Source organism: Prinia subflava, chromosome 9, assembly GCF_021018805.1.
Source record: "Prinia subflava isolate CZ2003 ecotype Zambia chromosome 9, Cam_Psub_1.2, whole genome shotgun sequence".
Lineage (NCBI taxonomy): Eukaryota > Metazoa > Chordata > Aves > Passeriformes > Cisticolidae > Prinia > Prinia subflava.
In genome coordinates, this window is record NC_086255.1 from 12,150,008 (window position 1) to 12,172,500 (window position 22,493).

The window sequence follows — 22,493 nt, forward strand, 5'->3', positions numbered from 1 at the left end:
GTACCACCACACAGAATGACACAAGCAGTATCAAAGAGCCAACCAAGGTGGTCTTCCCACATCTGACTCAGCCTTAGGCCATGGGAACAGGCTGTGTTCAGTACTTGTCCTCCTGACAAACTCTCATCCAAGTCAGCCAGGTCCTGTGCAGTCCCTGGAGCTGAACACCACCCTCAGAGGTCCCCAGAAAGGCAGAGACTGCTCATTAACTCCCTCCTGGTCCACACAGGGAGTTCCATCGGAAATTGGCTGAATCTCAAAAAGATGACCTGGAAACTGCAGCAATAGCCTTCTCTATCCATTCTACAGGGACTACTGGTGGCACTGGATGTGTAGCCTGCTGGTAGCATCTGAGGTCACCATCTCTCATTGCTCCTTGATGCAAATGGTGAGAGCCAGCCAGCCAGCCCAAATGTCAGAAATGTCTCAGAAATGTCAAGTTTCTTATCAAAAAGTTCCATTGACTTAATTTCTAGAGCATCATGATGAGAAGCACTTCCCACCAGAAGAGTGTCATGAACTGCTGCATTCAGCAAATCAGATGCAAGTATTTATTTTTCCTAGGATACAATCTGGTCCCAGCAGTGAGGATTAAGCCCCCCCACCCCCCCCCACCCCCCCCCCCCCGACAAATATTAGCCTTAATTTTGGTTTAACAGCCAGGATCAGCTAGAATGAGTTTCAAAACTCTTCTCTTGAAATGCTCAACTAAACCAGGGAGGAACAAGGGAGAGCATAAATCCCCAACAGCACTCATTTGAATAATCTTGCTGACAGATCTGTTCTTTTCTCAGAATTTCCAGTCTGCACAACAGATCACAATATGAAATCAGATACTGTCACTGGGCTCTGATAAATGGGGATGCAAGGACTAAACATTCCCTTTCCATATGAATAAATACTCCAATTCAAACAGCACTGCTCCCATTGTTCATGCTGTCACCAAAATCCTGCAGGCAGCATCACAGCCTAGAAACTGAGCAGCACCCATCATTATTCACTTCATGAGCAGATATAGATTTTCAGCTCTCATTTACTGACAACATGTTCCTGACATTATTATCTCTTCTAAAAGCTTCTGCATGAGTTATAGCTACTGGATTCAAAAGGAAATTTTGCATCTCTGCCTCTGAATTACTGACAATATTTTCAGTGTCTCTGAGACATTTAGGGAACAGATTTCCCTTTAATTTTATGACTGCAAACAAAGGAAAAGTTATTACACTATTAGGCTAATTTTTGCAGTGCTTTAATGACTGTCAGTTAAAATCCTACAACTTCCAGTCTGAATTTGCTGAGTTGCAAGTCCCATGTGAGTGGAGTTTCTTAGATGCTTTTCTGTTTGATCCAAAAGGCAAAGCAGATACTTATGAATTGTAGTTCCATCATTCATCCTTCTTCTACACAAATGGATCAGGTCAAGGCCCCAGTTACAGTTAAGGCCAACTGCCAAAGCTTTTGCTTTTATTCTTTTTTTCTTTTGCTTTTATTCTTTGCTTTTATTCTTACAGTTCTTTTCTTCACTGTCTCAATCTTTGCAGTAGTCAAAAACCTTTATGGTGGAATCTATCCTCATTTTAGGAAGGAATTCAATAGCAAGACTTGGATCTGCAATGTTTCTGTCTACTTCCAGAGTGCAGTTCCGGCTAACAGAGCACATGGGCAATAAAACAATGATCATGCCAGATTCAGAGACTGAGAATGTGATAATTTGAAGTAACCCAAAATGCAATCCCTGCCTTACACTTATATGGCTTAACCGTTCTGCTCTGCTGCCCAGGGTGGAAAGCCGTGGCTGTAAGCCAGCAAACATCCAAGTGCAGTCAGATCCGGGTGCTGCGTGTACCCAGGGCCAGAGAAGCCAGTTTGTGGTTGCTTTGCAGCCACTGTGTGCTGGCTTGGTTCCCCCTAAAATCATCTTCAATCATGCAGAGATGATTTACTTCTGAGGAGCAAGGGTGGTTCTTGACAATGAGGCTGGGAAGGCCAGATGGCTGGGAAAGTGCAGGTGAACACCAGAAACAGGTCAAAGGCACAGAGCTGGGATGGAGGTGATGCTTCATGGCTGGGAAATTGGTGGCAAGAAAGCCTCTAACTGCTGAGGGGGATCAGTACTCTCCTCAGTCACCTATGCTGTCAGTCTATCGTTGTTTCTGATGTAGATCCCAAATGTTTTCTGTACTGCCCCTCAGAGTCACTCCAGCACGTTACTCTGCAGAGATGGACTCTGCTAAATAAAAGTGAAAATGTAATGAGGTTTAGAGACAAGAAGGGAGGGGAAGACATGAAGGGGGACATAGGGGTCTGGCCATGAGAAACCTTGATGAAGTGACAGGGATTAATTTACAACAGCACATTTAGTCTGTGTGTAGTACCAAAGCCAAGACACTGAGCTCCCCAGGAGGTCTTAACACAGAACAGCTCAGGGGTGTTCAGAGCTCTTGGAAAAGGCCCATATCCAAAGCCCTGTTACAGCAGATAAACCTCAAGGAGCAGAGGGGTGCCACAGGATCCCATCATCCCACACAGTGTGATTCCAGCTATTTGCTTTGGAAATACAGGAGTAGTTAGGGATGTTACCAAAGGCAGTTTGAGAAGATGATTATCCTCTGCAGAACACAAGGCACTGCAGGTAATTACTGTCTGTACAGCCATAAGAATTTAGCTTGGAACAGAGGATATGGAAAATTGCAGTGCACCTTAAAAGACCATTTCTGATGAGTCCATGATTGTTACTATTAAGTAAAGTTATAAATTGCAGTCCATAATCTTGTCTTTAAAAGGTATTTTGTGCTCTGCATGGAGGACCAGGACAGAGAGGACCAAGTCTCTTTTGTGATGAATCATCTGTCTCTGACTATTTTTCTCCTTAGCTCTTTACAAGAGCTTGTCAGGGGATGGATTGGGGTGGTAGTGATGGTGGTGCAGATGGAATGGTTGGTGGGTTTTACCCTACAGTTTCTATAAGATTACCTGCTGTTTTGGAGGAAGTTTTTGCTCTCTTGGAATTGCCTCTTCTAGGAGCATGCATTAATTACTCCTCATGATTATGTAGCAGGTGGCAGTGAGCAATAAACCCACCTGCACATACCCCTTCCTCCAATCTTCCCTCTGAAAAGGTGTTAGAACTTTACTTTTTAAGCTTGGGGAAAAAAAAAACATTCCAAAGTCAGAATGTGTGAGAGATGAAATGAAAGTTGAGCAGAGAAAGGAAAACTGTATCTTCAAGTCTAAATATCCTAAGTTTCTTAGGATTTGTTCATTTCCCATTTATCATGATCAAGCATAAGTGAAATCTGCCACAGAGATCATTCACAAGTCTCTTGCCATCACAGAGAATATCTGGTGCTGGTGAGAGACCCCTTGAGAAGGTTAAGTCAGGATAGTATTTTCCTTTGAGAAATTAAGAATAACTGCAGATAACTGCATTTGTGTTCATAGTGTTCTGGACATATCCAACACCATACAAATATTATAAATATACACACAGAGGAAGATTAATGATGTGTGGGTGGGTTATAAACACAGATAAAGACAAGAGCTAGATGACAAGACAATTTTGTGAAACAGGACTAATTTTGCTGGAAGATGGATTGCAGCTACTTTTAAACACTTCAGGGATGTGTGTTTTACATCAGGTGGCCATGGAATTAGTAGGAAAATGAAATGGTATTTTTATATCAGAACATGGATTTGATGGACTGGAGGTCACTTACCCTTGCAGAGGAACTAATGGCCAGATAGCAGTGTGTGTGTGCACACATTCAGTGAGTAACAAACTCTCAGAACTTCCATATTTAAGCTGCTACCTGAACCCCAGATACTTGAAAAAGCTCCTTTGTACCAAATAAGGACAAGAGCTATGAGAGAAAATATTGATATTTGCCGGGATTATTAAGATATCCTCTTTCTAAACAATCCTGTTATCACTACTCTTGTATGAACCACCTAAAAGGGCAGCTGCTCTCCAGCTGAGGCCCCCTGCTCCACAGGAGTCCATAAAACAAGAGAGATTTTTCACAGAATCACAGAATTAGTAGGTTTGAAGAGACCTTCAAGATCATCAAGTCCAATGCATGCCCTAACACCTCAACTAAGCCATCAAACCACTGAGTGCCACATCCAGTCTTTTTTTAAACACATCCAGGGATGGTGACTCCACCACCTCCCCGGGCAGGCCATTCCAGTACTTTATTACTGTCTCTGTGAAAAACTTCTTCCTGATATCTAACTTACAGTTCCCTGGACACAGCTTGAGCCTGTATCCTCTCGTTCTGTCAGGTGTTGCCTGGAGAAAGAGATCAACCCCCACCTGATACAGCCACCCTTCAGGACATTGTGGAGAGTGATAAGGTCACCTCTGAGTCTCCTTTTCTCCAGGCTAAACAACCCCAGCTCCCTCAGCCGTTCCTCATAGGGCTTGTGTTCCCAGCCCTCACCAGCCTCGCTGCCTCCTCTAGACGTGCTTAAGAGTCTCAACATCCTTCCCAAACAGGGGGGCCAGAAATGGACACAGCACTCGAGGTGCCAAGCACAGAGGAAGAATGACCTCCCTGCTCCTGCTGGCCACACTGTTCCTGATCCAGGCCAGGAGGCCATTGGCCTTCTTGGCCACCAGGGCATTTTTGTCTAGAGGAAAAGGCTTTCAGAAAAGCAGCAGCAGCCCGGGGTCGGGAGCTGTCAGAGCGGCTCAGCGCTGCCCGCAGGGGCTCCGTGCCGGGTGACGGCGGGGCCGGGCCCCGTGCGGGGCCGTGACCGCTCCCTCAGGAGCGGCCGGGGGCTGTCAGAGAATGTGACTGAGGCTTCTGATGAGAAAGAGATGCTGGTTTCGGGGAGTTTTGCAGAGAAATGCCACAATGAGCTGAGTTTTCTCTCTTTGACTCACTCTGAGGCAAATTCAGATTAGCGCTGCTGCTTGAGGGAAACTTAAATCCAAATCCAAACCCTGAGCAGTTTAAATACTGATCTATTTCCTTCTGTCAGAGGCATGGGGTTTTAACCATCATGAGACACAAAGCACTGGAAGGATAAATCTCCCATCTCAGTGCACCAAGGAACACCAAGACAAGAAGAATCTTGTGGATTCTGTCACCTGTGGAGAGAGATTAGGTTTTCTTGCAACAACAAAATACCTGTAGTGTTTTGCTTATGAAGTCTTCATGCATACCTCACTTTTCCTGGGAAACTCTGCTTCATAGATTCCATTCCGAATGTCTTAGTTCTTTTTCCCCTTTGCAAATCTTTTTCAAGGTCTGAAAAAAAAAAAAAAATCCCCATAGTAACTAGTTCTATTTTATGGGTACCTCTGTATTTGCAGATATACCTAGAGACAGATCTCAGGGAGGTTCAGAGTGGACATTAGGAAAAAGTTCATCACTAAGAGGATTGTCAGTCAGAATATACACCCCAGAGAAGTGTCCAAGGCAGCAAGCCTGACAGATTTCAAGGAGCATCAGGATGATGCTCTTAGGCATCTGATTCAGTTTTAGGTAATCTGGTGAGAAGCAGGGATTCAGATTCAATGACCCTTGTGGGTCCCTTCCAACTGGCAATATTCTATGATTCCACAGTTTTCAGCAGAGAGAAGTGGATCCTGACCACCACCCAGCCCTGACAGGGACTACTTCTCTCTGTTACTTCTGCAGTTTATTTGCGGCACATGAGAAAGGCTCAACATTGCTCTAGCACATTTTCAGCCCAGACGATGCCTGATGTCTGCTTAAACTTCATAAAGGTTTTTAGTGGAGATACATATACAAGATGAGCCTGAGCACCTCAAGAGACACCTGTGCTCCAGCCTCCAGCATCACATCTGTGCCGTGGGAATTCTGACCACTCAATCCCTGAGCTCACCACAGCAGCGCTGGCAGTGCTGATCCGCCCGGCACCACTCCCAGGGATGCTCAGCGCTCCTGAAAAATCTCCCTCGTGCCTCTGAGTACTGTGGGAAGTACCGGGGAGGGACAGGAGGCAGCGCCGGGAGGAGCCGCAGCACCGCTCTGTGGTGGCAGCTCCGCTTGCAAGTCAAGGACAAGGACTCGGCTCGCTCTTCTCAAACACGCTGCTTCAGGCAGATGCATCGCTTTTTGTGGCACCGAGAAAAGCTGTTTCCGCACCGTTTCGAGGCTTTGCTCTGTTCCCCCCCTTTGTTCTGCCCTGCTCTAATCCCTCTGCGTGCAGACACTCTTCACTCCTCAGTTTTAAAGCCCCTGCAAACCAGGATACAGCAGTGATACTGGGATGGTGCCTCATAGCCCTGTGCCTGACTGGAAAACACAGTCAGCTGTGCTTCACCCTTTAAAAAAAATTACCTATAAATTTATCTTTCTATCTTTACAAGTTTTTCCATTCCTGACACAGAAATTAGAGAAATATATGATCACTCCTTACAAAAGATCTGTGACATCAGTTTTTAGATATGACTTACCTAAGGCGTTTTGGTGAATTTATGACACAGTACAGAGAGAAATTTTGACTTAAAAGCTATAAATCCAGCTACTGAAAGATATGGTCTGCTTCCTAGAGTAGTCACACTGAACAAAGACTGGGTCAGTCTTAAATCCAAATGCAGAGGCCCAAAGTCACAGGTTTGGGTTTTGTCACTCAACTTCCATTTCCTTTTAAACACCTAAACAATCTCTATAACATCTCTACAAACTGAAAACAAACTGATCTCTCAAGAAAAGTTTGCTATCAGTGGTCTTCATCCTATAAACTGTGGATTCCCAGGGCCAGAGCCTAAATTTAAGTGTCTGAAAAGACCAAAAAAAAAAAAAAAAAAAAAAAAAAAAAAAAAAAAAAAGGAATAAACAAACCAAAACACAAACACACACACCAAAAAATCCCTAGCTAAACATCGGTAGATATGTGAGCATTAGCAAATCAGAAAAAAGTCTGAAAAATCACTGAGCTGCAATGTATAAAGATCAGTCTTTTTTCTCAATTTCCACCTTATTCGCCCATTTCCTCTTAGCTAAGAGGCTCTGTCTCAAATGATGTCACTGCAGCATCAGCTCCAAGCCAAGCAGATAAATGGCCTTACAAAAATCCCTCTCAGTCAGAAATTGTGTGAATTAGGTCAAGATTGGAATAATGCAGAGATCAGGAAATAAGGCTTCTAAGTAAGCCAAAAAGCAAAGTGCTAATGGCCAGGACAGCAATATATAATGAGCTCTTAAGAAGAACACGTAGCTAAGCCATATATTTCCTCACTAGCAGTCAGCTTCATGCTTTAATGAAGTTACAAGGAAGAACACAGGAGTATCTAATCTCCAGAGAATGTCATTAGTGAAGACAAACTACATTTTACAATGCTGCCATTATTTTTGCTAGCATCTCATTAATCATTTAATGGTCATTAGTCATTATTTGCTTAGCCTGGACAGAGTACACAGCTGTGCAAAAATACCCACAGAATCACAGATTCAGGTGGTCCCTTGCCCCACAGAACTAACAAAGCTGTAATTTGTCACTGCTGTCAGCGACCATCAGAAGTTTGCATAGGAGGAAATACTGCCTATGTCCATCTTCATGGGCAGTTGAAATGAAAGTTGACTTCTACTGTGATAAATTGAAGATGCTGAACGATTTCCAGGCAGTGAGGAGTAAAATCCTCTGCCAGATTTGGAGAAAAAAGAAGGCAATCATGTTGCTCTGCTGTCCTCAGATATCAGTGGGGGACTGGGCCCCCAAACTGTTTGAAAAAGGCTGCAAAAGATACAGCTCAGTTGCAACCTGCTGGTGAAGTATAGACAAGCTCTCAGGGGTGTCTCCCTGTGGGCCCAAGGGTTAGAACAGGCTCACCTGAGCTGCAGAGGAACAAGAAACTGATCTGCAGGCACTGCTGCTGGGAAAGGCCATTTAGTGGCAATGGCCTTCACTCAAACACAGGATGACAAATTTCCTCTAAGCCTTGAAAAAGCATTAACCCTTGTCCTCTGAATAAATACAGCCAGGTGGAAGGGGTTTTCCAGTTCACCAGCTGAGAGGTGCCCAAAACAGAGACTGGACTGCAGTCCTCTCACACTGACCTGGGAAAGCATGGGTGCTCCCACATCACAGGAATGTGACATTTCACCACTGACTTGCTCACCTTCCTGGTACCCAGAGAAAGGGTTCATGTGGATCCACTCTTAACTCTGTGAAGGAAAACTGAGGAAAGGAACACACTGCTGGGTACCTGCTCCTTGTGGCCCACAGTGCTTGTTTTAAACAAACACCCTGTGGAGGTGGCATCCCCACATGGCAATTAATGAGCCAACACATTGGGAAGAAAAGTCACATTCAGAACTAAACTAATTTCATAGCCATGTCCTGCAGTCTGTGAATGTGCTGGGCCAGTTCTGCATCCTGTTTCATTATCCAGCAGCAGAGACACAAAAATGAGCAGGGTGACAGCTCAGTGACCTGTGGGTTCAGGGGGTACCCTGACTGCAGCACCCACTCAGAGCAGGAAAGTGCCTCTAGGTGGGTGTCAGAGTTGCTGTGCATTTCAGATCAGTTGTACAATCCCTCATTTTTAACAAGGGAAAAGTCCTTTTTTATTTTGTGTGCTTTTTGTGCTTGTGTGCGTGCTTTGTTTTTTAAGCCCTTACATTGCCTAAGGAAGAGTTGACCAACCCATATAACAGTTTTCTAAATATATTTTGCCTGAGGCACACATTCAGGACAGAAAAAAATCAGTCTAGGTAATTAAATCATTTGTCAGTTATAAACAATTGCAAATGGCTCCCAGTGATGCAACCCATCACCTCCCATGCCACAGGCCAGGAATGCTTCTGCAGGAGCCCTGTGGGAAAATTGTTGGGAAATCTGCTGCTGGGAAAAGTGCTCCTGGCAAAGGCCATTCTCATGTAGGACAAGCTTCAGGATGGGTGAAATGTCTGCTCCTGGACTCTGGCATTCCCATGGGAAAGATGGTCCAGTCCCAGCAGAGGAAAGGGAGACTGGAGTGTGACCTGCACTGCTGGCCTCTGCTCCCCAACAAAACCATGGATAAGGACCTGCTCTGGGTGTGCACACCCCCAGAAGCCACACATGCACAGCATCAGTGCTGCTCTGGGATCACAGGCTCAGGCACAAAACCAACCACACTGTTCTGCTGAACGTATCCTATTTTAAATGACCAAATCACATTTGGGTGATGAAATCATCCTTGTCCCCAAAGCAAGAGGGACTTTTCACACCTGCACTCACCCTCTCCATCATCTGAGGCAAAAAGCCTACAGCTGGTATTTTCCTCCCATAAAGGGGCAAGGAATGAGGCCCCCTCCTTTGCACTGTGTTCTGCAAGGCTGAGGCAAAAGCAAAGGGTTGTCTAACATGGCCTTCTGAAAGATGCATTGAGAAACAACAGCTTCCAGTGTGGATTTGGAGATTTGCTATCAAGGAGCAGCTGCCTTCCTCTGAGGATGGTGCCCCTGAGAGCTGCAGGCAGCCTCACAGCAGGCTCAGCAGGGTGACTACACTGCTGGGCACATGGGGCAGGCCCACTTGCTGGAGGAGAGGAGATTGATTTTTTTAATGCTTGTTTCCTCTTCATTTTGCTCTAAGAACTGAGTAATCAAATGAGATAAATTTTGAGAAATATTTTGAACCCTTGTCCATCTCTAGCAATTTACTTACCTCAACAGGCCTTTTTCTCTTTCCCCAGGAAGCTCTGAATGTCTTTCTCTGCAAGTTTTCCCTTGCTTCTACAGTTCAACAATTCCATGTCTCAGCTCTGAATCACTGGTGAAAACCCAATCACAACAGAACACAGTGATTACCCTGAGGCATCCTTTACAGATCTCTAAAATCCAGATCAGGAGATGGCACTTGGGAGAAGTAAAATTCCCTTGTAGATTATCCTGTCCAGAGGATATTTCCTACTCTTTTTACATCTTATTTTCCTGAGCTGTAAGGAACTGTCTAGCCTTTACTATATTTTTGCCCAGGAGAGCCAGAAAGGCAAAATGATTTTTCTAAAGTAATTGTTCTACGGAGAGTGCACAACACTTTCTGAAGCCAAGTCAGCACATAAATGTAAGCCATTAAATGAGAAACCCACTGAGGAAGCAGTTGAGAACCAAGACCGGCTGCACCCTGGCTAAAAATCAACTGTGGGGTTCAGCCAGGGGTCATGATGCCCTATAACAGCAATGTGGAGGGGTCCTGATGTCCTATAATGGCAAAATGGAAACATGAGCTGAATACCCAGGGATTTTTATTGCTGATGGATGAACATTAATAGGCAATTCACTCACAGGTAAAGGAGAGCACAGATGTTATGGTTGGAGCAAATGAATTTCATTAAAGTAACTGTGCAAGTTGCTGTTCAGACTGGAGGAGATGACATTCATCTGTGATTCATCTGTATGTGCCTGTGAACAACTACAGGTACTCCTCCCTGCTGATCCCTTTCAATGTGATCCCATCAAGGCAACCAGTCCTGCAGTGGGAGACAGCATGGGCAGAAACCTTAGTGCTGGTATGGTGTACTTCAGAGGAGATAATGCCCCTCTTTTTTAACAAGATACTTAAAAGTAACACCCTTTTCCCCTCCCCCTTTCCTGAATGCATTTGAATACTTGATCTGAGAAGAAATCTGAAAGGGGAAAGCTGTTTTCAGGGGAAAGCTGGGGAGAGGAAAATTATGTCCAATATGTCACGAAAAAAAACCCAGAACTTCCTTGTGTAGCAATGAGTTGTCTTCATCTGTAAAATGAACTTTGAGACAAAAAGACGATGAAGATGATAACCCAGACCCATGGGACAAAAGAAGCAGCTGCTCTGATCATATCATGCCCTCTGATGGGAAGCTACAAGTGCCCCAGTGCAAGAGCCTTGGACATGGATGTACAAATATGCCAGTGAATATAGGATGTGTAGCCAAGAGCGGCCTTTACCCCCAGGTGCCATTCCAGGCTTTGAAAGCTATCGATTCTCACATCCTCTTGACTAGAGGGTTGGTCCTTTCAGCCCATTTTCATAGGGAAATCTGAGCTTGCAGCCATGCAGCACACTCGGAGCCAGGTGTGTTCTCCCTGCCTCCCCCCTACCCCACACAGGGCTGGGGACAAGCAAAGAGAAGTGGGGCAGCAGCAGAAACACAGATGAGCTCATTTGACTTAGCTGGTTTCTCCTGGGCAGTGGATCACTCAAAAGGCTTCAATCAGCAGAGAGAGCAGCTCAAAGGCATGCACCAATGGCTCTCCATAGAGAGTTACCATCCCCTGGAGAGAGGGACCAGGCACTGCTAGAGGCTGTCACTGCCTGCCATGTGGGCCAGCCCTGAAAATGGAAAACAAGGTGGAAAAAAGGCTGCTGGAGTCTGATTCCATCAACTCACCTAGAAAAGCTACCAACTGCCCCAGAAGACAAGCATTGGGTGAGAGACAGACCTGTGAGAGCGGTGTGCCAGTGGGGAAGCCCCAGCACAGGGTGTTCCCCCTATCACAGCAGCTCTCTTCCATCCTCATCCTCCTCCTGACTGGGGCCTGAGCTGCATCCCCTGTCCTGTGGCAGCAGAAGGAGGGACAAAGGGAGACAGGCCACTCTGGGCAGCCCAGAGATTTCCCAGGAGGAGCAGCCCTGGCCAAAAGAACACGATGGACCGTTTCCGGATGATCTTCCAGTACTTCCAATCCAACTCGGAGTCTGTAATGAACGGGATCTGTGGGCTGTTGGCCCTGGCAAGTGTAAAGATGTACACCAGCTTTGACTTCAGCTGCCCCTGTCTGCCCCAGTACAACGTGGTTTATGGCTTGGGGATCATGTTCGTACCCCCCGTCATCCTCTTCCTGTGTGGCCTCATCCTCAACAGACAGTCCCTGGTGATGCTGGAGGAGTGGAGGCGACCACCGGGACACAGGAAGAAGGACCTGGCTGTCATCAGGTGGGGTTTGCAGCAGTAATGGCATCCCTCTTCTCACCTTCTGTTTAGCTGTCTTTCTCCATAGCTTTGATCCTCTTGGTAAATTAATTTTCTTGTAGGCTCATCTCCTGAGACCTGTCCCCATGACTCTGAAGGGGCAGGGGTATGGGAAATGCATTTACATCCAGCAGAAATTGAGGCAGTCTCATTCCATCCCAGCTAAGGAGAGCAGGAGTGCCTCAACACCTGGGCTTATGCCACCACCCTGGGGAACTGCATTGCTGCCCTGTCATGCATTCACAGGGTGTCTCCTGGGGCTTCCATGTGCAAAAAGATGAGGCATTTCCTTTTAAATATGCAGAAGGTGTGGCATTTTCATCACAGTCATTCTTTATCGAAAGCCTCATGGTCTCCCTCCCTTCACCTGAGTTTTTACTAATTTGTACTGGTGGAAGGGTGAGGAACAATTCCATCTCTTACATGCAAAGTTTTATGCAGTACACAGGTTGGCTCAGAGAGGGGCAAGGAACGGTGCAGAAAAAAGGGGATTTTCCAGACTGAAACTGATGAGAAAAGGAAATGTGAATGTGGAAAATAAGGGAGAGCTGATAAAGATCTGTGTGTGGGAGACATAAGGGTACAGTCAAGGCAAGCATATAATGAGGGGACTGTGCACTGAGTACAGACAGCACACAGAGCACTGCCTGTGCTAGTGCAGTTTTCACTGACAGGCAGAACCAACAAAGACATCCCAGAGCAGAAGAAGCATCAGCTGGAGCAATGCTGAGGGCAGCCCTGGGAGTCAGTTCCCCGGGTGTGGAAAGACTGCTCGGCACAGGACAGCCTGCATCCCTCAGGGCTCTGGATGAGGAGAAAGCTCCCAGCATTAACCCACTCACCTCTCTCTCTGCTGCTCCAGGTACATGTGCTCCTCCATCCTGCAGCGAGCCATGGTTGCCCCTGTCGTCTGGATTGTAGTCACCCTCCTGGATGGCAAATGCCTGATCTGTGCTTTCAGTGGTTCCGTGGATCCCGAGAAGTTTGTGGGCTTTGCCAATGTGAGCACGGTGCAGGTGCAGCAGCTGCTGGCCAAGGTGCCCTGCAAGGACGACGAGCTCATGAGGAACAACACGTCCCGCAAGGCAGTGTCCAGGTACCTGCGCTGCTGCTCCCAGGTGGGTGACTGCTGGCAGAGTCTCCTACATCGGTGAGGTGACCAGGCATGTGGTACCTGCTTCTGCTCTTCCTTCATTTGCCATCACTTCATTGTGGTCAGGCTGGGAGCAAGGCTGCTCTGTGCTTCTTTTTACCTCCAAATGTTGCTATCCTAAGTGATAGTCTTGAGTCAGGTAAGGAAAAGGAAAGGAATAAGGAATGGTTTAATAAAAGAACCAGCAGCTTCTAAACCCAGATAATAAAAGATAATGTGTCTCCTAAAGCCCTGTTCAGTGTTAAAAGATCTTTCTAAGATCTGCTAACCCTGCAGACAGGACCCACTATTTTAAAGTCAGTGCAAGCTTAGACAGATGAAAACAGCTTGCTCAGGAGCAATAGAACAGGGCACAGTGGGGAGTGGAGCCCTGACTGGCCTTAGCTCTTGGTATAGAAATGCCAGGTCAGGCATCAGGACAGGTGAAGGTCATGGAAAACAAGCCCTTCCTTCTTATCAAAGGGAGCTGCCCATAGTCTGGGCTGTCTTCAAGCTCCTGTGGGGCCTCCTAGGCCCTGGAGTTAGTGTAGGTGGCAGATGAAGATCACTGGAGATAAGGAATTGACAAAGGAAAGCACTGAAGTCCCTTTTCCCTGGGGCACTCCTATGCTCATAGCAAATGCCTGCCTGCTCCAGGCAACTTTGCAATCAGTTATCCTTACTGAATGATTCATGCACAGATAAATATCCCATATTCTCTGGGAGGAAATTACACCAATCCTCTGGGTGCAGTGTAGGGTGCTGGACTACAGGGACAGATCAAAGACAGGAGTCCAGATTCATCACATTTCCCCTCCAGCCATACAAACTCCCTATCTCACTGATACAGGCAAAGAGCTTGTGCCTGTCCTTGTGTCTGTCTTGTTCCTGTTTCACTGCTTCTTTCTTATCACACAGGCACTTGGCTGGAGCATTTTGTTGATCCTTATCGTAGCAGCTTTCCTTGCCCGCTGGCTCAGACCTTGCTTCAACCAGGCCACCCTCCTGCAGGCACGCCACTGGAGCAACTACATTGACATAGAACAAAAGATTTTTGAGGAGACCTGCTGTGAGCACAGCCGGCTCTTTGCTCACAAATGCATCCTCCACTTCTTTGAAAGCATGCGACAAGAGATCAAACTGCACAGCTTCAGCTTGCCTAGAGAGGGAGAGGAGGCTGAAGGAGAGGAAGATCTTCTCCGGGGCATCACAGATCAGGACCAGGTGAACAAACTTCTGAAAACATGGTACTATGAGAAACCTCCCCTAGATGTCAGCCAGGCCCACCAGAGGCATCCCCCGGTGCAAGAGAGATCCCCTCTGCCCTAGGCAGATAATGCCAGCACCCACTCCAAATTCCTCCCATGTGTAAAGGGGACTTTGTCCTGCAGACACAGAAGGAGCATTGCCAAACCTCTGCACAAAGCAAGGACCAGCAGGCAGATGACAGTCATGCTCATACCTTCCTCCAAAACTCCAGCCCCAAAGGCTCCACTCCAGGGCATGCCTAGCAAAACCTCCAAAGTCAGCTAGTTCTGAGGGTCCAAGGCTCCCAGATGCAGTCACTGTTAATGACATTTCTCAGCCAAGGGGTCTGTGGGGCACTTTTGTCTTATCAAAGAGTTTGCAGCTTCCTACAGCAGTGATAAAAGTGTTCTCACTTGAGGAAGGATTCAACCATGGCAGCAACATCTGGCTACATACAGAAACCATATACAAACAGAGGGGTGAGAAGCTCCTGCCTATTCCAGTGAAATCTGGTTCAAAGCGTTATCAGAGCTGACACAGAAATTATTTAATTGGCAACTCTCTTAGCACCACACTAACATATTTACTCAAAAAGGCAAAACCACCTCCTCCATCTTCCCATCTGCTGAGAGCTCTGGCTGCTCCCAGCCCAGCTGCCAAACTGTTCTACCTTCCTCTAATGACCCATCAATACTTCCATGCATTTTAAAATGAAATATGGCAGCACACTGAAATTCATGGAGCAGCATAACTTTACCTGAAGATATCTCTAAATAAGGATTGGATTGGGTTGGATTAGCAGAAGGAACAGGAGATGGAGGCTTTGCATAACACAACCACAAGGCCATGCTGGGGTTCATGTAGCTGCTGTAAGCACTGGTGCTAAGGCATGGAAAGAACATGCTGACTGCCTGAGAAGCCTAAAAACAGATTTTAAACACTCCCCTGCTAGATTTGAGTACAAACTGACCTATCCAGAGGATCATCCTTGCAACACCTATTTGGGCATTTCCATCCATAGTTTCAAAACTGTTTGAATGTAACCTTATCCCGGAGCCTTTGATGATAATTGCTTTCTCACCTGCCTTTTCCAGCCCCCATTGTACATGGTGCCAGTTTGACTGGTACTTCTGTCCAGCATTGCTGCTTGGATGCATTAAAGTCTTTACTGCAGACTAACCCAGAACAGACACATCTATTCCTCCAGGCTGAACCTCACACTGATGCCCACTATGTCTCTTGGAGGGAGAGGTGCAGTGTGGAGGGGCTGGGAGGAGGTGGGGGTGAAGAAGAAATGTCTCCTTGGCTGCGCATGGATGGGTGGGGCAAGCAGGGCTTCCACGAGGAAAGAAGAGGGTGGGGTAGGGGCAGAGAAACTTGCCACCACATTGGGACTAAATTCAAAATGAGGGATCAAAATGAAAATGCATATTAACCCCCCAAACTGATTTGTCAAGCTGCTGGCAGATGAGCCACTTTCTCCCCAGGTTGTTTGTATGCACAGGCCAGAGGATGAGGATGTACTGGGTAAAACACTGGGAGACAAATATCTCCATAGCCTACCCATGGGCAGCTGCACCCCTTTGCCCACTGAGACCCAGTCAGGAGCTGCAGGGTGCAGAGGGATGGGCTGCAGAGCTTTTCTTATTTGCATAGCAAAATAGATCTGGATGAATCCGTGAGCTCCCTTGGATATGCTAGGAGAGTGCACAGAGCCAGCTGTGGCCCATGCTGGTAGGATAACACAGTGGTCTTCTCCCCAAGAGCTCTTTAGATCCAGGGAGCTTCTGAGCTCTTATTTGAAATCAGCATTGCACTTTGAATTGTGTCTCTGGTTTACTTTTATCAGACATAACATCACAAATCTGAGGCTGCAGCTCAGTTTGGACACACCATTCCAGCCTAGTCAAATTGGTTATTTTCCTACACACTCACAGCTGAAGTCTGCAGCTCCATTTGCATGCTGCTTTCCATGTTTTCAGGTTTTGAGTCATCCCAGTGTTGCCACAAAATACGAAATGCAAAAAAGGGAAAGAGGAACAGATTTGTTATCTGTACCAGGAGGGAGAAAACAGGAGGGTTTAAGGGTGCTGCCATAGATTTTGAAGATCTATAAAGGTTCATGTGCTGCTGGGAGAATCTGGTCTGGTCATGGAATAGCTCCAGTTAGCCATGGGTGTTCATTCCTCCCAACCTCCCTGAGTCTCCTGCTGTGTTTCCTTCTAAAGCCCAAGAACTCTTCTCCATTGTGGAAAGTGGTATCTAGCACCCCATGACAGGACAAGAGGCAATAAACCCAAAATGCAGGAAATTCCATTTAAACAGAAGAAAATACTGATTTTGAGGGTGATGGAAAGGGTTGCCCAGAACATCTATGCCACCTCCATCAATGGAAATATTCACATCCCAATTACATGTGGGCCTGAACATGCTTTGTGCAGGGAGTGCTGGGTGGACCAAAATATCTCCAGAGGTCTCTTCCTACCAGCTCTATTAAGAGTGTGTACCCTCCTGTGGAAGTTGGGGCAGAGAAGGTCGTTCACAAACTTTAGCAGTTCTCTGCCTCTCAGGGTGGTTGTGATGCCTGACCTGCAGATATGTCTGGCATCCTTAGGGATCCTCATCTGCCTGTGAAACAGCAGAGCTGACTGCAAAGACAAGTTCCTCAGTCACTCTCTAAACTCTTCTGATGGGAGTTACTGCTTTCACATCCCTCCTTTATATCCTACACTGACTGGGAAGTGCAAAGCCCTCCTCAACTCCACACCTTGGAGTCTGTCGTGGTGTGCAGGGGCAGGACCAGGTCCTGGGAGGGACTTGGGCATGTACCATCTCTTTCAGGACAGGGTTTCCAGAGCACAAATAAGTTGGGATTTGGGAGGAATTATCAGTTCTGCCTTCCTTTGCAAGTCAGTGAGAGTGAACTTTCTGTTGGGAACCTAAGAAAACAAATTCTTTCCTAACAAGGCAGTGTGGAAAGACCCAGGCATTGTCTTCTATGGGCTCTTTTTTGATTGCCACCAACCTATTGTTGGCTTCAGTGAGAACTGTAGTGCTTTACACCAAGCAGGCTCAGGCCCTTCATTCATGTTTAATAAAAGGCAGGGTTTTCCTGGAGATCAAAAAGCTCTCAGCTTTTTACAGGGTTGATTCATGCAGGCTTTGATGTGAACTGCCCTTCAAAAAGCCACTTGCCAGGTGAATAGAGAAGCCAGCCTGAGTTCTGAGCTAGCAATACAATATGCCTCATCTATATTCATGCAGCAAGATCTCTTCCCATTTGATGAGATCATGCAATTAACCTTTCCACAGCAGGCAGAGCTAAGACTGCTTGGGTATTACCCACTGCGCGCTGTGCTCACGTCTGAGGGTGAACTCAGCATAATCAGCTGAGCCCCAGGACTGGTGGAGGGCAGACTCAGAACCTGCAGCACTGACTAACACTTAAACTGCTTGGTCTGGCTTCCTGCCTCTATACTGACACACTGCAAAACCTTGAGGAAAAGTACTTCTCCTTTGTCTTCCATGTGCCACCTGCCTATGTACAGCTTCCCTTGGTGACATGTCCCCAGCCACCACTGCAGTCACACTGGTGCCCAGTCAGATGTATCTTGATCCTCACGTCAACAGCTCAGGTGGTGCCTGCACAGGAGCAATTGCCACCATCTGTTTTACAGCCACTTGTGGTCCTGGTAATCCCCCATCTTCTGGCCAGCTTGAGGGAGCAACTGAGTGCACCAAGGCTGTTTTGTGAACTTGGAACATAGATGCAGGAGAACTCCATCGACACCATCCACTTCTTTTAGATTTGTGCTGTAGAAGTCAAGCCCAGCCTGTTACCTCTCCTTCCTCTGCTTTTCCTTTTCTTTTCCCTTCCCTCTGCAGAATAAAAAAGAAGAGGCATTTCCCAGTGAAGCAGGTACAGAAGTAGGGGCTTGTAGACCTGCAAGGTGCTTGCCTCAGATGCTGCTGAGGCAAGGCAGACACATGGAGGGAAGGGGAAGCTCTGTATTCCAGTTTTTCCATGTAAGCCAGCACTACAGAGGTGGGGTGTCCCATTCAGTCCCGGGAGGAGCATCCACCCCTTGCATTTGCAAACAGGTTCACAGCAGCCAATCAGCCAACTCTGCCCAGGGCACAAAGTGCTCTGGGGAGTACACAGCCAGGGTAACACCTGCACCCTCCAGCAAAGAGGACTGGTGCCTGGGAGACTGCAGAAATGGGGATGTGGAGAAGAATGAAATCAGGTTTTGCAAACCAGAAACAACCTAGGTCCCAGATCCAAAGAAGAGCAGGAGGAGGCAAACCCTAAACTTTTGTAGGCAACAAAATCAGTGGAAAAAATATTTTAATTTTCTGCTTTAAATAGTGGGCTTGTAAGAGTGCATGAATGAAACTGTGAACTGCACAGAAACTTGATGATGCCATCTTTGAAGAGGAAATCTGAAAGAATGAAATAAACAGAGGCCACAGCTTGGACCCTGGTGGGGGAAGGAATCAGTCAAAGATGGACAAGTTTCGGATGATCTTCCAGTTCTTCCAGTCCAATCAGGAGTCCTTCATGAATGGCATCTGTGGGATCATGGCCCTTGCCAGCACCCAGATGTACTCAGCCTTTGATTTCAACTGCCCCTGCCTGCCACACTACAACCTGGCCTATGGGCTGGGCATCCTCCTGGTGCCCCCCTTCATCTTGTTCCTGCTGGGTTTTGTGCTGAACAACAACATCTCCATGCTGGCAGAGGAGTGGAGGCGGCCGCAGGGCCAGCGGGGGAAGGACCCGTCTGTCCTGCGCTACATGTTCTGCTCCATGGCGCAGCGGGCCATGATCGCCCCCGCGGTCTGGGTGTCGGTGACACTGCTGGACGGCAAGAGCATCACCTGTGCCTTCTGCACCTCCGTGCCTGTGGAGACCCTGGGCAATGCCAGCCACCCCCGCCTCTCCCAGGGGGAGATACAGCGGCTCCTCGCCCGAATCCCCTGCAAGGAGATCTACAATGGGCAGCAGCTCATTGCCAACGAAGTGGCCGTCAGGTACCTGCGCTGCATCTCACAGGTAATAGGCACCATGGCTGTGCTTTCACTGGTGCCTTGGGGTTAGACACTGCCAGCCTTACCTCCTCCCTTGACAGAATCTCCTTGTTGAGATCAAGCTGCAGCAGGAGAGACTGGTGATTTTGCAGGGGTAAAAGGTGTTCAGACTCAGCTCTGAGGAGTTATGCCTCCAGTGTGGTGCAGAGGCTGTAGCTGTAGGTCACCCTAATAATTGGCCCTCTCTCCTGCCTGGGCACAGCCCCAGGCTGCAGAGCAGTGACAGCCAAACCAACTGCATGTATTTATTCAGAGCAAGTTCAGAAAGGGTGGAGATGGATCTTACTCAGTGGCTGGTAGGCTGTCACCCTCTCCAATAACCCATCAGTTGCTCTTTCTTCTAATTACAAAATGTGCAAGCAACGGGCTGATAACCATCTATGGCACTTGTCTCTGCTGCTGCATGGGAACAGCCAGTGTGTGTTTATTAACCGTACCAGGGAACCACAAATGAAGAGGTGCCACTAACCACTTGTCCTGTGCTTAATTCCTCTCAAGCCCTGTGCTTCTGGCCATGCTGGAGACAGGACAGTCTGAAACAACTGTCACTCATGCACTCCCATTTATAAACCCTTCTGCCTGGCCTCCTTAGGGCAGACAGGAATTACCCCTTTAAGAGAAATGGAGCCACAGGGACTTCTCGAAAGACACAAAGCAGATTTTCCTGGGCAGACCCCAACTGGAAAGCATTGGGAGCTGAAAAACAAGAGGTCCCACATAGCACTTCCCCCCCAGCTGCTCTTTTAGGAGGCTGCATTTCCAGGAGGGCTGAACCTCATGAGCTCTGCCAGTACAACCTAAGCACTACAAGTCTGAGCTAAGACTGATGGTGAACAAGACAAACTGGTCCTGGCTCTGTCCTCATCTCACCCTTCCTGTCAGACCCCATTAACAGGGGAGCTTTCACTGCTGCTCACTCACAGTAGATGTTAGTAAGTCAAACAGCTTGGAAAAAGAGTTAGCTGCATAGACTAGGGAGTGTCAGGGACAATACTTCAAGCCAGAGGACACAGGCTATCCTAGACCTAGGTGAGTCACCGTCCTATCAGGGACAGGACCAAGGGCTGGGCACAGGATTCAGCCCTGGTGTTATTTATGGTCAGTGCTTGCTGACGCTCTGCAAGGCAAGAAGCAAAAGATGCTGCTTGTGTGGATGCACTGAACAAAATTTCAGTGCAAATGGTTTGTATGGCCTCCTCATCCAGTTTTGCAGTGTAAACACAGCCAAATGTCCAACAACCCAAAGTGAAGTCAGGCTTGTTTGCAAACCAGGGAGTTCTGATGGCTGGTTCTGCTGGGCATGTGCTCTGCCTGTCTGTGACAGCTCTAGTTCCCCTTCATCCCTGCAGGCTCTGGGCTGGTGCTTTGTGCTGCTTATGACCACACTGGCTTTCTTGGTCAGATCACTTCGGCCCTGCTTCAGCCAGGCTGCCTTCCTGAAGAGCAGATACTGGTCCCACTACATCGACATCGAGCGCAAGCTGTTCGATGAGACGTGCGCGGAGCACGCCAGGAGCTTTGCCAAGGTCTGCATCCAGCAGTTCTTTGAGGGCATGAGCAAGGACCTGGTGGCTGCTCGCTGCCACCTGCCCAGGAAAGCCCCTGCTGATGCAGGGGAAGCTGCTGAGAAGCTCTTGGGCATCACCGACCAGGGCACCATGAACGTGGCCCTGAAGAGCTGGCACAGATGCAAGCCCCCACTGCACCTCCACCCACCTGCCCTCCCCACTGGAAATGGCTGGGCAGGAGAAGGGCAGCTCCCCACACACCCCTCTGCACCCCGAAGAGAGACAGCTGCCTACTACAGCTGGGTGTGAGGGCCCGCGGGGCTGTGCAGAGGCAGAATCACGTTTTTGTGAGATGGGCTGCAGAAGGGGCAGAAGAAGCCAGGGCACAGGCAATGGCTGGTGCCACAGCAGCTGCAAGGGAACAGGCACCCAACGTGCTCAGTGGTGCCAGTGTGACCCCATCTGCTCTCATCTGCTCTCACATCCAGTTCTACAGCATGGGTAATTCAGGTAATGAGTTTTGTGCCAGAAGGGACAATTTTGCAAGACCATGATGGAAGAGCCCCAGGGATGCTGAAGTGGCAGCCAGATATGCTGTGTGTCCCATACCACTGAGCACCAGGTTTGTGTTGTGGCAGTTGCCAAGACAGACACTACCAGATGTGCAAAACTTCCTCTCTTTCATGACGTGCTCCGTACTAAGCACTGCATGTGGGTTTAGGCAGTATTTAAAATCCCCTGGTGGGGAAACAAGCTGGGAGTACCCCTTTCTCCTGCCAAGTTGTGAAACTCTAAAAGATCACATTACCCCTCCACTACACACTACATCCCCACAGACACATGGCTTCCAAGTCAAGAAAAGCTTTAAAACAAATTTGACCAAAGCTAGTGAAGAAACATCCCCTATTGCACCATATGTGACAGAAACAGCATGGTTGGTGTTACAGGTACCATTAAATGAGGATTCCACAGAGATGTTCCTTGAGGGAAGTGTCCAGACAAGGAGGGCGGCTAGCACCCAGCAGCGGGGAGTGGAGAGGGGGCCAGGCCAACACCCTGCCACAAATCTGCCTCAGGATGATTTGTTCTTACAATTTTTCCTGTATCTCTCCCTGAGACAAAGACTGTTGTTAAAACCCCACCTGGGTGTTTGTTTAAGGAGCCAAATAAATAATTCAGGCTTACCATTCAAGCTCTGTGCTCAGACACCAGGATTTATAAAAGCTGTTTACAAAAGCTGTTCGTGTTTCTTTACTTGGATGCAATAGAAAGCACTGGAAGAGCCCCCAGGCCAAGCCTGAGGTGCTGAGGCTGTGTGAGTTGAAGTGTTTTGCCAGTGCATGACCGCCAGCAACAACCAGCCCTGGCCCTGAGAGGAGAAGCTGGGAAGTCACTGCCAATGTTACACAATACAAGGTGTCAGCCCACTTCCACAGACATAAAGGATGACAGGATGCTGGCCTTTGAGGTGACCATGGAAATCACAGCCCAGAAGAGTGTTTCCCAGTGGCCCCAATTTTATTACAAACACGCAGAAGGCAAACCCCTTTTGAGGGATGAGGTTTAGCCCTGCCACGTCCCTTCTGAGATGTTCATCCACTTG

At 47.7% G+C, this 22,493-nt stretch overlaps 2 protein-coding genes across 2 annotated transcripts; both read left to right on the plus strand.

The window, feature by feature from the left end:
* The first annotated feature begins 11,588 nt into the window (after positions 1-11,588).
* CALHM3 (calcium homeostasis modulator 3) lies at positions 11,589-14,372 on the plus strand. Its single transcript, XM_063406431.1, has 3 exons — positions 11,589-11,875; positions 12,774-13,029; positions 13,962-14,372. The coding sequence occupies exons 1-3, from the start codon at positions 11,589-11,591 to the stop codon at positions 14,370-14,372; spliced, it is 954 nt and encodes a 317-aa protein (XP_063262501.1).
* A 4,426-nt stretch (positions 14,373-18,798) lies between these two features.
* Positions 18,799-21,199, plus strand: CALHM1 (calcium homeostasis modulator 1). Its single transcript, XM_063405384.1, has 2 exons — positions 18,799-19,347; positions 20,732-21,199. The coding sequence occupies exons 1-2, from the start codon at positions 18,799-18,801 to the stop codon at positions 21,197-21,199; spliced, it is 1,017 nt and encodes a 338-aa protein (XP_063261454.1).
* The last annotated feature ends 1,294 nt before the right edge of the window (positions 21,200-22,493 follow it).